The following is a 15,489-nucleotide window of genomic DNA, read 5'->3' on the forward strand; positions in this document are numbered from 1 at the left end:
CTAAAAATACAAAATTAGCTGGGCATGGTGGCTTGCACCTTCAATCCCAGCTACTAGGGAGGCTGAGGCAGGAGAATCGCTTGAACCCAGGAGGCAGAGGTTGCAGTGAGCCGAGATCACGCCATTGCACTCCAGCCTGTACAACAAGAGTGAAACTCCATCTCAAAAAACAAGCAAAAAATAAATAAATAAATAAAAAACAAAAAAACACTTCCTGCACCAATTTTTGTTTGTTTGTTTGTTTGTTTGTTTGTTTTTTGAGATGGAGTCTCGCTCGTCACCCAGGCCGGAGTGCAATGGTGCAATCTTGGCTCATTGCAATCTCCACTTCCCAGGTTCCAGCGATTCTCCTGCCTCAGCCTCCCAAGTTGCTGGGTTACAGGCGTTCACCACCATGCCTGGCTAATTTTTTTAATTTAGTAGAGACAGGGTTTCACCATGTTAGGCTGGTCTCGAACTTCTGACCTCAGGTGATCCACCCGCCTCGACCTCCCAAAGTGTTGGGATTACAGGCGTGAGCCGCTGCGCCCAGCCACCAATGATTATTCTTAAACGTTAAATCATTGCTGATGGCTTATTTTCTTGCAATTCTCTTGGCTTTAATAATATTGCTCTATATAGTTTCTCCATTCCATGACCATTCTTGCTTGCTTCTCTAGTTCTCATTTATCTTCTTGTTCTGCTAATGTGATTATTCCTCTTTCCCAACAGTGCCACTCTGCTAAGTTAGAAAATAGAGACAGATGCACCATGACAACACATAAAATTCGGATTACGTTTTCCACTAAATGAAAGCATTCAAACTGAGCAAGGTTTAAAGGTTTTAATGTGTTCTACTAACCAATCTGTGCAGAATGCCCTCTTCTGGCCATATTCTTTGACCTGACTGCTTCCTTTATGCGATCTACTTCTTGCTGATAGCGTTTGCGATCACGAGATGCATTTTCTTTAGCTTCTTTCAGTGCTGATTCCAAAGCTTTCACTCTCTCAGCTGTAGCTCGAAGTCGCTTTTCCAACTTAGGAAGTTCACAGCGGAGATCTGCATTATCACGTACCAACTAAACGTACACAAAGAAAACAAGGATTCCAGATTTAACAGGATGACTTGAAAAAGTATGAGCATTTCATAATTGCTCTTTAGAAAAGTAAAACTGCATTTTATATTGTTTCCCATTTATCTAATTTAGGCAGAAACACGCAAGGAATACATCCATCTATACATAGCGTACACACATCTAGTTTATTCACGAAGGTATAATTTCCTTTAATTTTTTAGGGGGAGAATTGTTCTTTCCCTCTACTAGGCAAAGACAATACATTACAAGATAGTGCTATGTTTCTTCAGTAAGACAACTAATCTGGTTAAATGAAAACTGCATCATTATGTCTGACACACTGGGGTATTAGGTATAAAAAGACCACTCTCCCCAAAAGACTTTGCAGTACTTTAACTGCAGTCTTGTGTAGTAGAGATTTCAAAATTACCACGAATAAATTATGAAAATGCACAGTCTTAAAATCCTAAAGGGAAAATGAGAATACATGTTTTCACTGCCTCTTTTGATAATAACGTTGTTAAAAATATTAACTCCTCTAAAAGTTACTTGTGGTTTCTTTATATAATTTCTGATAAAATGGCTCAGGGTATAAAAATTCCTGAGGACTCTGAAAGATTGAAATACTCACTTGCCAATCCTCAATTTTTGATTTTTACTATCTTGCAGCTACCAGAAAATATACTCTTTAGTACCTGTTTGTGCACTTTAGTGAGCTGTTCAAGATTATTTTCAAGAAAGGAGATTTTTTGCTTCTGAGCAGCGCTGCCTCCGGTGTCATCAGAATCAATCTCAGCACTCTGAGAAAAGAAGGTAAGTGTTACAAAAAAATTAAAAAAATTAAAAAAAACTAAGCTTAACTATACAAAAATTGACGTGACTGTAAAGTTATTTCACTTTGAATACAAATAATTACCTAGAAGTAAGCACCATTTATGCAAACGCCTACCTCGGCATAGTTACATTACCTTTTTAACTCTTGTAGCCAGGTCCTGAACAAAGAGTTTGCGCAGGTTGTGTAAAGTCTGAAGTTCTTTTGCCTTGGATTAAGAACAGCGATATTTCTGGAGCTCAGACTTTAAATTTAGAATAATCATGGTAGAAAAAACCCACAAAATATTTCCCAATCCTGTTTATTTTCATGTTTTTCTTACCACTGTCTCTTCCAAACCCTTCAAGTCTTGTCTTGCTTGTTCTCGTCTATCTTGCATAACCCTAACAGTAGAAGAACAAACATATATTTTCAAATTTTATTCTGTAAAATTGTACTTAGCATGAGAGTTGAATAAAATATTTTGTATCTGAAAGGATAAATTCTTAAATTTAAATAAATACAAGATGCCTATTTTAAACAATTTACCTGTGCTGTCTTTCAAAAAAAAAAATTTTTTTTTTTTTTTGACACAGAGTTTCTGTCCCAAACACTGCTCACTGCAACCTCAACCTCCTGGGCTCAAGTGATCCTCCTCACCTCGTCTCCCAAATAGCTGGGACTACAGGCATGTACAATCAGCCCTGTCTAAAAAAATTTTTGTAGAGACGGGGTCTCACTATATTGCCTAGGCTGATTCTCAAACACTGGGCTCAACTGATTCTCCTGCCCTGGCCTCCCAAAGTGCTGAGATTATGGGTGTGAGCCACTGCAGCTTTGCAATTTCAAAAAATTTTCATATGCCTTCTAAAACAACAGTCTATTGTTATACATTCCATATATAGCAATGGAAGAGATGAAATAAAATGTGGCAGAATTCAAAGAATAAGGAATAGTTCTATAATTTATATTTTAAAATATGCCACATGTATTATACTGCTATTTATCCAAAATGATACTGATTAATTATAGATTATAAACTGTCAAAGACTAAAATATTTTACATTACAAGTATTCTAAACAAAATTACAGCTGCAAGTTAGCAGAATCTTCATAAAATCCACTCTGAACTGGTCCTGATGTTCTAACTATCCTAACAATATCAGTTGATTTGCAAATTGTCTCACAAACTCAAGGTACGTGAAAAATTATAATCATGCATTTTCTACCTGCTAAGATTCTAGAAAACTGAGTTTTGAGAAAATGAGAAAAGGTAAACCATGAAAACCTCTGTTCAAAATGGCAAGGCTAAACACCACAATGCTCTTTTATGCAAGAGAAAATTTAACAAAAACTCAGTTTTTGTGTTAGATCTTAAAATCTTCGAAGTTACTTAATATATTGTTTTAGGTTCATTTTTATGCTGGATCCTGAAGTAATATGGAGATAAAGAAACAGCAAGCAGATTGATAAAGAGAAACCTTAATGTTAACCACAATGAAATATAAGACCTTGCTTTCACTAAAATACAAGTATATATTCCAAGTATTTAGATATAAATCAAACCAACTCAGTGGATTTAAGAAAAAATCCTTTAGCCCATACAAAGTAAAATATGTATCCACTGGCTATATCCAAAGGTAGTGCCTATAATCCTCTAATTTAGCTTTTATTTTTAAACTTTAATTAAAAACAATTACTCACGTAAGTTCATGTAGTTTTCTGCTCTTTTCCTGATCTGTGGCTTTCAACTTCTCATGTTCTACTCTTAGACGTTCCTGCTCTAACATCATTTTCTGGTTTTGGCTGACGAAAGAAAAAAATAATTAACACAGTATCAATATCACAGTTTTCTCAATGTCATCATTAAAATTTCCAAACTTTTAAATTCTATAATCTCATCAAGGACTTTTCTGTTATCCTATACCCTATGGAGGAAAAGAGGAAAGGGACCTGGCTACTTGTGGACATACAAAATTTTTCGTATTTTGGTTTGAAATCATGATTCTGTTCTCCTCTGTCTTTCATCTTCCTGAATCCTTATGCCTACTTCCATCAGGTATTCATAGTAAGACCTACGCCCCAAACCTCATCATTATTTTGTTATGTTATTCTCTTCTTGGTTCCTACTCAAATTGTTGCGGACTCTGACTTCCATAAACTCTATGTATGTGCACATGGTTATGGAGGCAGGGAAATTGCTTCTAGATAAACTAAGATGACAACTTAAAAAAAAAAAAAAACCTTTGAAAATCCATAGAATTTCCAGAAAAGTTTTTCCCAGTTAAGAATTTTGAGTCAGGGTCTCGCTCTGTCACCCAGGCTGTAGTACAATCATAGCTCACTTCAGCCTCAGACTCCAATACTCAAGCAATCCTCGTGCCACAGCCTCCTGGGTCACTGGGACTACAGGCATGTGCCACCAAGCTCAGCTAATTTAAAAAATTATTTTTTGTAGAGATGGAGTCTCACTATGTTGCCCAGCTGGTCTTGAACTCCTGACCTCTGGTGATCCTCCCACCCCAGCCTCCCAAAGCACTGGGGTCACAGGCCATCAGCCACTGCACCCAGCCAAGAATTTTTTTAAAAAAGGAAACTAAATAAAGGATTTGGAGAAGACTGTGGTATGCAATAATGGACTTAGGTTGGGGATTTTTTTCTTTTACTGAATAATTTAGATCAAAAGACCTAAGAAAAGCCTCAAAAATTTCACCTGGAATTTAGAAGTTTTACTCATAAATGAGAAAATTCCTTATTTTCCAAGATAAAAATGTAATTTTGATGAAAACTGCAGGTTTCTAGTAAGAATATATACCATGTCCATCAGTAACCGATTCTTTCCTCCTAACTAGAGAAGTATAATACTTACTCTTGAAGATCAGTAATAAGTTTTTCTTTTGCTTCTACTTCATCTCTCAAACTACTGATCTGTTTTTGATGAGTTTCTCTATGGCTCTGGATCTGCTGTTCAACAGCTTGCTAAAATTTTGAGGGGGAAAAGGATGTTAAAGTCAGACTAATCAAAATTAATACTGATTAATTAAAGCTGTTAGAAATGTGACATCAAACTTGCCTTAACTTCATTTGCAGTCTGAACCTTATTTAAGTGCTCCTTTTCCATTTCATGGACTTTCTCTGTTTGAATAGAGAAAAAATAGAAGAGTGAAATAAGCCTTTAAGGTTCCTCATATAAACCAAGGAGCAAATGGATTTTACAATAAGCATTTTCCTTAGCAATATTCAACTTCAAATTACCCAAATGTCACCTGCTCTCCAAGTTCAATGACATGTAGACTAGTATACAAGTTACATCCATTGTGTTGGTATTATGTATTCCTTTATGGTTTGTTTGGTTTTTTTTTTGGCCTAATCCAGAACAGATTAGTTAAGGGAATGGTAAAGAAATGACATAACTCCTAAGTCCCCTATGTTAAGACACACACACACATACACCCCACTTCATAACTGTGGGAAATCCCCAGATTGGCTATTTCCATATTCAAACAAAATCTTAAAAATATATATATATATATGTTTTGACAGGCACAGTGGCTCATGCCTGTAATCCCAGCACTTTGGGAGGCCAAGGCAGGCAGATCACAAGGTCAGGAGATCAAGACCATCCTGCGTAACACGGTGAAGCCCTGTCTCTACAAAAAAGGTAAAAAATTAGCCAGGCGTGGTGGCATGTGCCTGTGGTCCCAGCTACTAGGGAGGCTGCGGCAGGAGAATCACTGGAACCCAGGAGGTGGAGGTTGCAGTGAGTCAAGATAGTGCCACTGCACTCCAGCCTGGGCAACAGAGTGAAGACTCCGTCTCAAAACAACAACAAAAAAATGTTTCAAAGCAACATTAATATGTATGATTTGTTTACCATTCCAAATCAGCCATATTCCTACTATTTCTTTCAGTGTGAATATCAAGTTTACTACAATTATACTAAAATAAGAACACAGATGTAACTCATAAACAGTTGGAAGCTATACCTTGTGCTCGAAGCTGGACTAATTCTTCACTGAGGGCATCGACAGATTCCTCCAGCTGTCTTTTCTTTTGTTCCACATTTTGAAGGTATTCAGTCAATGACTTGATTTTGGCTTCATGCTTTTGGAAAAAATATACTGATATGAAGTGGAAAACATATGCATACACTTTAAGAATATTTGACAGTAAACATTTCATTATCTATATATGATAAATTTGGGAATATTTAAAACTAAAATATTCAGGAGCCAATTTTGAAATGTTAAAGAATGTAATCAATTAACTCATTGGTGATCATAACTTGCAAACTAAGGCACTGAAGACTCAAATATGAAATACTAATTTTACAGATACCACCATCTAACGTTACCATCTTCCCTCCTTGTGAAATTCTGATAGTGGTGAATGGCCCCATTCATTCAGTTGCCAAGCCAGGAAACTGGTTCCCTGCAGTTTTGCCCACCCTGGAATTCTGGAGTCTTTAACAAGTTACCACCAGTCACATCATTCTGGTAAATTTCTATACATAACCCATATTTATGTTAGGCAAATATAACTCAGTTAAATCATTCAAATTTACTGCAGCTAGACTAGGAAAAAAACAACTAAATTTCACCTAGAGACACATTTTTCTGAAAACTTGTATAATAAATAAAATTTCTATGTGGCTGTTTCAAAAAAATGAATAAACTTTGTTCTATAACATACTTGAGAGATACGAAGCTGACATGCTGCTAACTCCTTTTCATTTTCTTCCATTTTTTTGTTGCTCTCAGTTTGTGTGCTTTCTAACTGCTTGCAACGTTTCACCATGGTTTTTACTTCTGACTTCATTTTGCTAATGTAGAGTCTTGCAACAGTGAACTCTTCATCTATCATGCCAGTTCCCTCAGGCTGCTGTGAGGAAAAAGTAAAATAAAAAATTAAAGCCAAAAATGTTCAATGTGTGTTTTCCCAATTAGGCTATAAAATCTTTTTATAAAATATATTTTAGTATTACTCAATATTCATACAAAGTCTGGATCTTATTTTTTTTCTTTTATTACTGTTTTCAACGAAAGGTAAATAAATACAGCTTACTTTTTGCCTTCCTTTTTTTAAAAACTGAGAATAATGTTAATACATGCCAACAAGAAAAATAAATAAATGTAAACCTAAAGAAAACACAAAAATACAACCAAACTAATAAATTCTGCCTCTTTCAATTTTTTCACTTCCTCTTTACAGGACCTCTTCAGTAAATTCATTGTTAATCATGTGCACGTTCAGCTTAAAATTTAACAAGAGGATGTTTAGGTGGCAGGGAAAGGATGAACTTTAAGCTCAACCAGAAGGAACTGTGGTCACTGTATATTCCTTCACCTTCAGGAAGAAATAAAACTGTGCAGACGACATGATTAAGTTTACATGTAAAGTCAAAAGACCCTGAATGGCTAGCACAACACTAAGGACAAACAAAGTCACAGGACTTGACACTATGCAACTTACTGTAAAGCTATAATAATCAGAACAGTACAGTGCTGGCAAAGAACAGATAAACAGGTTAACAGAACAGAATAAAGAGCCCAGGAATAAAACCACAAAATACAGTCAACTGATCTCTGACAAAGGTGCAAAGGCAATTTGATGGAGAGAGGACAGTCTCTTCAACTGGACATCCAGATGTGAAACAATGAATCCTGGTACAGACCTTACCCCTTTCAGAAAAATTAACTCCAAATATGGATCATAGATCTAAATGTAAATGCAAAACTGAAAAAAAAACTTTTAACATAGGAGAAAATCTAGGTGATATTGGGTTTGGTGACAAGTTTTTAAATACAATACCAAAAACACAATCTATTAATGAAAAACTTGGTAAGTTGGACCTCATTAAAATTAAAAATTTTTAGTCTCAAAAAAATGACGTTGAGAGTAAAAAAAAAAAAAAAAAAAACAAAAAAAACCAAGACACAGACTGAGAAATAATGCAAAACACTATCTGATAAAAGACTTATATCCAAAACATATGAAGAACTCTTAAAACTCAACAATAGGAGGCCAGGTACGGTGGCTCACGCCTGTAATCCCAGCAATTTGGGAGGCTGACGCGGGCGGATCACCTGAGGTCAGGAGTTCAAGACCAGCCTGGCCAATATGGTGAAACCCCGTCGCTACTAAAAATACAAAAAATTAGCCAGGTGTGGTAGTGGGAGCCTGTAGTCCCAGCTACTCGGGAGGCTGAGGCAGAAGAATTGCTTGAACCCAGGAAGAGGAGGTTGCAGTGAGCCGAGATCATGCCACTGCACTCCAACCTAGGCGACAGAGCGAGACTCCGTCTCAAAATAAAACAAAACAAAACTCAACAACAGGGCCAGGCCCAGTGGCTCATGCCTGTAGTCCCAGCACTTTGGGAGGCTGAGGCAGGCGGACCACCTGTAGTCAGGAGTTTGAAACCAGCCTGGACAATATGGTGAAATCCCATCTCTACTAAAAATATAAAAATTAACCAGGCGTGGTGGTACGCGCCTGTGGTCCCAGCTATTTGGCAGGCTGAGGCAGAAGAATCACTTGAACCCAGGAGGCGGAGGTTATGGTGGGCCAAAATCACGCCACTGCACTCCAGCCTGGGTGACAGAGTGAGACTCCGTCTCAAAAAAAAAGAAAACCTCAACAATAAGAAAAAACACAACTGCAAATTAAAATGACAATAAAATAACACCATACATTAGTAAAATCCCAAGAAACTGACAAGAGCAAACACTGGCAATGATGTGGAACAGCAGACTCTCATTCATGGCTGATAGGAATGCAAAATGTTTCCACCACTTTGGAAGACCATTTGGGAGTTCCTTACAACAAAGCTAACATAGTCATAACGTACAACCTAGCACTTCTAGGTATTTTTACTCAACTGAACTGAAAATTTATGTCCAAAGAATAACTTACACATGAATTATTATTATTTTTTTTGGAGACAGAGTCTCACTCTGTCACCTAGGAAGGAGTGCAGTGGTACCATTTTGGCTCACTGCAACCTCCACTTCCTGGGCTCAAGCAATTCTCGTGCCTTAGCCTCCCAAATAGCTGGGACTATAGGCGTGCACCACTATGCCTGGCTAGTTTTTTTATTTTTTGTAGAGATGGGACTTCACCACTTTGGCCAGGCTGGTCTCAAACTCCTGGCCTCAAGTGATCTGCCCGCCTCGGCCTCCCGAAGTGCTGGGATTACAGGCATGAGCCACCATGCTCAGCCTACACATGAATGTTTATAGCAGCTTTGTTCATTAATTGCCAAAACCTCAAAGTAACCACATAGGTGAATGGATAAACAAACCATGGTACATTCATATCATGGAATATAATTTAGTGATTTAAAAAAATGATCAAGCCATGAAAAGCCATGGAAGAATCTTAAATGCATACTGGTGAAAGAAACTAGCTGAAAGGGCTACATATACATACTGTATGATTCCAACTATATAACATTTTGGAAACAGCAATACTATAAAGATAGTAAAAACATCAGTGGTTGCCAGAAGTTCAAGAAGTAGAGGTGAATAGCAAAAACACTGGGAATTTGTTAGGGTGGTGTGGGAACTATTCTAAATACTGGACCTATAATATTATGCACTCCTTAAAATCCACACAACTATAGAATACAATGAGTACAATAATCATTGTAAACTGTAACATAAAACTGTAAACTGTAACTTAAGAACAACAACAGGCCAGGCGCAGTGGCTCATGCCTGTAATCCCAGCACTCTGGGAGGTCGAGGTGGGCAGATAAAGAGGTCAGGAGATCAAGACCATCTTGGCTAACACGGTGAAACGCCATCTCTACTAAAAATACAAAAACAAAATTATCCAGGCGTGGTGGCACACGCCTGTAATCCTAGCTACTCGGGAGGCCGAGGTGGGAGAATGGCATGAACCCGGGAGGCGGAGCTTGCAGTGAGCCAAGATCGCACTACTGCACTCCAGCCTGGGAGACACAGTGAGATTCCGTCTCAAAAAAAAAAAAAAAAAAAAAAGGTAGCGCTCTAACAGAGCTTATATATGATGAGAGGAAAAGAATTACTTGTTAATGACAAAAATACTGAGGATCCTTTTTTTTTTTTTAATTAGAATAGCTATTTGCAAAGACGACATTTTCAAACTGCTATGGTATAGTGGAAAAAAAAAATCTAGTAGTCATGGAACCTGGATTTCATCCCTCTGCCACTAAACATAAACCATTTCCACTCTCTCTTTACACTTTTTAACTTAAATCATAATTATTTGAACATAAAATATAAGATTTGTCTAAAAAGTTGCAAATCTACAAAGCAAACTTTGAATAACATCTCTCTGGTGTTCTGCGATATGAAATAAATGTACTTTTCCATCCTAGAGATTTCTCTACATCTCACATTACTTCACCATAAACAGAATAGGGCCGAAATGTTCAGACTGATGGTGAAGGGAAAGCAAGTCAAGTGGCCCCATAGTGAGTCCACTGAAGAAATAACGTATGAAGAGAAGAGTCATGAGAATCCTTGCCTCCATCAACAAACATTTTTTATTTTGTTGATTTTATCTTTTATTCTTTTTGTATTTTTTAAAAATATTTTCTTTTTCTTCATTTTTAAACTGAAGAATCACTTAACAGCAAACAGCAACATTAAACAATACAAAAGATGGAAATGTGTACTCCATATTGAAAACTTTTATGTCAGTTCCAACTCTGGTTAACAGACTGGGCTTTTTAGTAGGCTCTCAATATAAACCCAAGTGTATATGCTCTCTTTGTATTGTAATTAGGCTTTAATCAAAAAGGTAAAGTCTAAACAGCTACTGCAACATACAAATCTTTCATGTTATATGCATGGTTTTTCAGTTAAGAGTCTTAGTTTGGTTCTTTGGTCTTAGTTTTTAAATCTACCACCAAGTCAAATGCCTAACGCTAACAACCAATATTAGTATCTTTAAAAAGATTAGGACAAAGAGGTATAAAGAAAATATGGCCATATTTTGAAAACTGAAAACTCTAGAGTTCATTGTATTATTCTACTATTATATGTTTGAAATTTTTCACACTAAAATAGAAAAGAATTAAGAAAGCAGTGCTCATCTTTAACTTTTCTTTAAATATTTAAAGCAACCACAAGCCCATTCATTATAAATTTATTCCCTGAGCTAATCTTTTTTTTTTTTTTTTTTTCCAGATAGGGTCTCACTGTTGCTCAGGCTGGAGTGCCATGGCACAAACATGGTTCACAGCATCTTTAACCTCCTGCCTCAGTCTCTTAAAATAGCTGGGACTACAGGCATGTATCACCATGCCTACATGCTAGGCTAATTTTTAAATTTTTTGTAGGGACAAGGTCTTGCCACGTTGCCCAGGCTGGTCTCGAACTCCTGGGCTCAAGTGATCCTCCTGCCTTGGCCTCCCAAAGTGCTGGGATTACAGGCTTGAGCCACTATGTCTGGTCCGTGAACTAATCTTAATTGTTGTTCCAATCATTTCACTTATGGAAATTTATTAACGTAATTTTTAAGCGCGAATTTTTTTTTTTCTGGAGACAGCATCTTGATCTGTTGTGCAGGCTGGAGTGCAGTTGCACGATTGCAGCTCACTGCAGCCTTGACCTCCCAGGCTCAGGCAATCCTCCCACCCCAGTAGCTGGGACTACAGGCACACGCCACCATGCCAGGCTCATTTTTGTATTTTTTGTAGAGACAGGGTTTCGCCACATTGCCCAGGTTGGGGAAAATGTTATAGTAAAGAATCAAACATGAGGTCCAATAAATGCCGCCTACTGAATTTACCTATTTGGGTGCCCTTATTCTCTTGCTCTCTCCTGATCTATTTAAAATGCAGTTAATAACATCTACTACATGACTGTTTGTGAGGATGAGATCATGAATACGAAAAGAACTTTACAAAGTATTAGTAGTAAACAAAAGTGCCAGTGTATACAGATAATTGTCCTTAATACTTAGTTATTATATTTACCTTTACATCATTATTTCCCACAGCAATTCCTATTTCTGCAAGGTCTTTTAGTAAAGATGCCATCATCTCAGCTGCTCGTTTTTTCTGGTGGTTGGTCATTTCCTTAAGTTTCTGAAGCTCAGCATCTATACTCGCTAAAGTTGCCTAAGAGAACCCAAAACAAAAAGTATAGTTAAATCTACTACATGAAAATTCAAATCAAATACTCATCGGTGTTTCAAGTTTTACACCAAGCCCTTACGAAACCATGTCTTTTCTGCTTTCATTTTTCTTGAACTATCTACCAGGTTCTGGGCTCCCAGCTCAAACTTAAAAAATATTTTAGACCTATTCCTAATAGGCTATGGTAAAAGTAGCCACATTGTTTTCAATTAAGAGCAGGCAGTTTCTGTTATTTCACTAAATTCCTGATATTGAATAATATTTTCTGTCTAAAAATGGGAAGCCTCAAATTTAACTAGATTTGATTATCACTTATTACTATATTATGTCTTATCTTTAGAAAGTGAGTCAGCAAATTAACGTTACAATGACACTCTTTTCTAGATGGTTAGTATGCTTTCTTCATCTACTTTCTATATACTTACTCACTGGAAAGAATCCATGTGATAATACTATGATACAGGCAATTATCCAGGAGCTAGTGTTAAAGTAATATTATCTGAGTTTAATGACTATCATTATAAATCTCAAATCATAGCTGGCTTAACAGCTACAAAATCACCAAATTTTGAAAAGTCCAACCCAGTTTGGTGCCCACTTTAAAATAACTCATATGGCAGAACAGATACAAGGTGAGCATCCCCACTCCGAAGTGCTCCAAAATCTGGGACTTTTTGAGTGCTTGCATGATGCTCAAAGAAAATGCTCACTGAAGCATTTTGGACTTGCCAATTAGAAATGCTCAACTGGTAAGTATAATGCAAACATTCCAAAATCTGAAACGCTTGGGGCTTCTGTATTTGTAATGCCTGTACTATACTGTATTTGTAATGCCATTTATTGACTTTGCATCAGTATCTTTTAGTAAAGATGCCATCATTCCAACTGCTTATTTCTTATGGTAGTTCATCATTTCCTTAAGTTTCTGAGTATCAGTAGAGTGTGTATCCACCCAGGTTAATCTACAATATGATACCAATTATCTTCAAGTCTCATAATATAGCATGCTTCTACCATAATTGTTTAAATTACCAGACACTCTCTAACTGAACAGCAACACTGTCTAAGCATATAAACAGATGCTAAACACTAGGGATTTCTAACTCCTATTATCAATGTAATGCTGATAGATTTCAGCTCCACAAGTGAAACATAAATATAACTGTCTTAAAGACTAAAATCAGCGGCCAAGGACCACCTTTCAGAGTTGTAAAAAACTCCTGTTATTCTTTCATACAACAATTAGCTTTGTTAATAATGCAACTCAGTAAGAGTTAGTTATAATGGTGTCTTAGATCTGTACAGTACTGAATGTTAACTTCAAGCTAACTGTAACTTTGTAGATTAAAAAGAGAAAAGGAACTCATAGGGGCAGGAAACCTTTTAAAAGCATTATTTTGTACTGTTGACTGCTTTCTTTTAGACAAGTTAATGTGAGCAGGGAAATAAGTGGTGGACATGGGTCCTGAGTGCAACTCTAGTTGCTGATTTCTAAACAAGAAGCTAGCATTAACCACAACAAAACCACAAAATAGCTCCTCCATGATGATGTTGAAACATTCATAGCTGTGTATTATTTCTGTCATCACTGTTGGAGGTTGGCGATGTCTGTCCTGTATCAATTTTCAGCAAGTAAAAATCTCCATCTAGTCGCCAGGCGCGGTGGCTCATGCCTGTAATCCCAGCACTTTGGGAGGCTGAGGCGGGTGGATCACCTGAGGTCAGGAGCTCGAGACCAGCCTGGCCAACATGGTGAAACCCTGTTGCTACTAAAAATACAAAATGAGCCGGGCGTGGTGGCGGGCGCCTGTAATCCCAGCTACTCGGGAGACTGAGGCAGGAGAATCATTGAACCCAGGAGGCAGAGGATGCAGTGAGCCAAGATTGCGCCATTGCACTTCCAGCCTGGGCAACCAGAGTGAAACTTTTGTCTCAAAAAAAAAAAAAAATCTCCATCTATTGGGAACCACTACACTGTGCTAAAAAGGCACTGTTCCACGTAGTGGAAATGTAACAGTAAGTAAAACATAAATTATGTTAAGTTACATATCCTTACATCTATTCCAAATAATTCACAGTTGATTAAATAGCATTTTAATTTGTACTGCATATTTAATTTATTGTTTGAACAATCATCTAATAGCTTTATTGGGCAACTAGCAGCTTTAAATTATTTTTCCTTTAACATTAGTAGTAACATTAGATTCTACATGCTATATACTAAATTAAAAAAATTAAAAAAAATTAGGAGTAGCAAACATCCTCTAAAACAGCATTTAAATTAGATATTAACAGACCTTTAGGAACTAAGATAACTGTCTTCCTCCACCTCTAAGGCTTCATATACAGAAAGAAATGAAGTTGAAACCCGAGTCCTTGAAAATTGATGTTATTGATATTTGACTTAAATAGAAAAGTAAGTTATTTAAGTAGTTTTTAGGTTAAGAATACTTGTACTAAAGCATTAAAAAAGAAAATAAAACTATATCCTACCGATTTCTGATTCAATTCATCACTAAGCAATTCATATTCCTTAGTTTTGTCTTCAACTTCCTGAGACTTCTGATCATAATTGACAGCAAGTTCTTCTAGGGCCTGTAAAACTTCTTTCACTTCTTCTTTAGAGGCATCATTTTCTGCTTGAAGGCGATTCAGCTCAGCTTGCATATTGTCTTGATCCCTTCTGGTAGATGCCAAAAGCTATAGGACAGAAAATAATTTATTTTCCCCAAACGTATACAGGTTTTAAAAAACACCCATGAAGCTTCACCATTTGTCAAGAACAAACGGAGTGAAATATGGATGGTATTCAGTGTGGCAACATTTATTCATTAAACAGATTTACTAAATGTCAACTATGTGCAGGCCCTGTGCTGGATGCTGCAAGGCAGAAAGAAAATCAAAGACTGTGTGTTTAAGAAACACAGTAGAAGAGAAGATAGGCACATGAATAAGTGCAGTACAAGACAGAAGGTCAAAACCATAAGAGAGGGACAGGACAGATAAAGTGCTTAGTAATACAGGAAAGAGTATTCATTCATGGAGAAGTTGGCTAGGAGAGATCGACTGCAGTCACATGCAAATTAATGTAATAAAGGAAAATGGCATTCTACAAGAGTTGCTTAAAAATTTAGATTTGGGCCAGGCGGGGTGGCTCACACCTGTAATCCCAGCATTTTGGGAGGCCGAGGCGGGCGGATCACAAGGTCAGGAGTTTGAGACCAGCCTGACCAACATGGTGAAATCCCGTCTCTACTAAAAATACAAAAAAATTAGCCAGGTGTGGTGGCGGGCGCCTGTAATCCCAGCTACTCGGGAGGCTGAGGCAGGACAATCACTTGAAACCAGAAGGCAGAGGTTGCAATGAGCCGCGACTGTGCCACAGAACTCCAGCCTGGGCAACAACAGTGAAACTCCGTCTCAAAAAAAAAAAAAAAAATCTTAGATTTGCTTTCAGCAACAAGTGATGACATTTGTGCTATGCCGTGGAAAAACCTG

At 37.2% G+C, this 15,489-nt stretch overlaps 1 protein-coding gene and 1 long non-coding RNA gene across 2 annotated transcripts in view; one reads left to right on the forward strand and one right to left on the reverse strand.

Annotated features, from left to right (window-relative positions):
- The window catches only part of KIF5B (kinesin family member 5B), a 47,516-nt gene that overhangs the window by 7,284 nt on the left and 24,743 nt on the right, over positions 1-15,489 (reverse strand). The window contains exons 14-24 of the mRNA XM_003814799.5: positions 14,485-14,691; positions 11,830-11,973; positions 6,559-6,747; positions 5,853-5,970; positions 4,940-5,001; positions 4,736-4,845; positions 3,571-3,672; positions 2,210-2,270; positions 2,024-2,095; positions 1,751-1,855; positions 842-1,058 (exon numbers count right to left, since the gene is read on the reverse strand). Of these exons, the coding sequence (XP_003814847.1) occupies positions 842-1,058; positions 1,751-1,855; positions 2,024-2,095; positions 2,210-2,270; positions 3,571-3,672; positions 4,736-4,845; positions 4,940-5,001; positions 5,853-5,970; positions 6,559-6,747; positions 11,830-11,973; positions 14,485-14,691 (1,387 nt within the window). The remainder of the gene's footprint in view (positions 1-841; positions 1,059-1,750; positions 1,856-2,023; positions 2,096-2,209; positions 2,271-3,570; positions 3,673-4,735; positions 4,846-4,939; positions 5,002-5,852; positions 5,971-6,558; positions 6,748-11,829; positions 11,974-14,484; positions 14,692-15,489) is intronic.
- Positions 5,011-7,795, forward strand: LOC134731095 (uncharacterized). The gene is made up of 2 exons (XR_010113169.1): positions 5,011-5,527; positions 5,778-7,795. It is a non-coding gene; the product is annotated as an uncharacterized LOC134731095 (long non-coding RNA).

Source organism: Pan paniscus, chromosome 8 (assembly GCF_029289425.2).
Source record: "Pan paniscus chromosome 8, NHGRI_mPanPan1-v2.0_pri, whole genome shotgun sequence".
Taxonomy (NCBI): domain Eukaryota; kingdom Metazoa; phylum Chordata; class Mammalia; order Primates; family Hominidae; genus Pan; species Pan paniscus.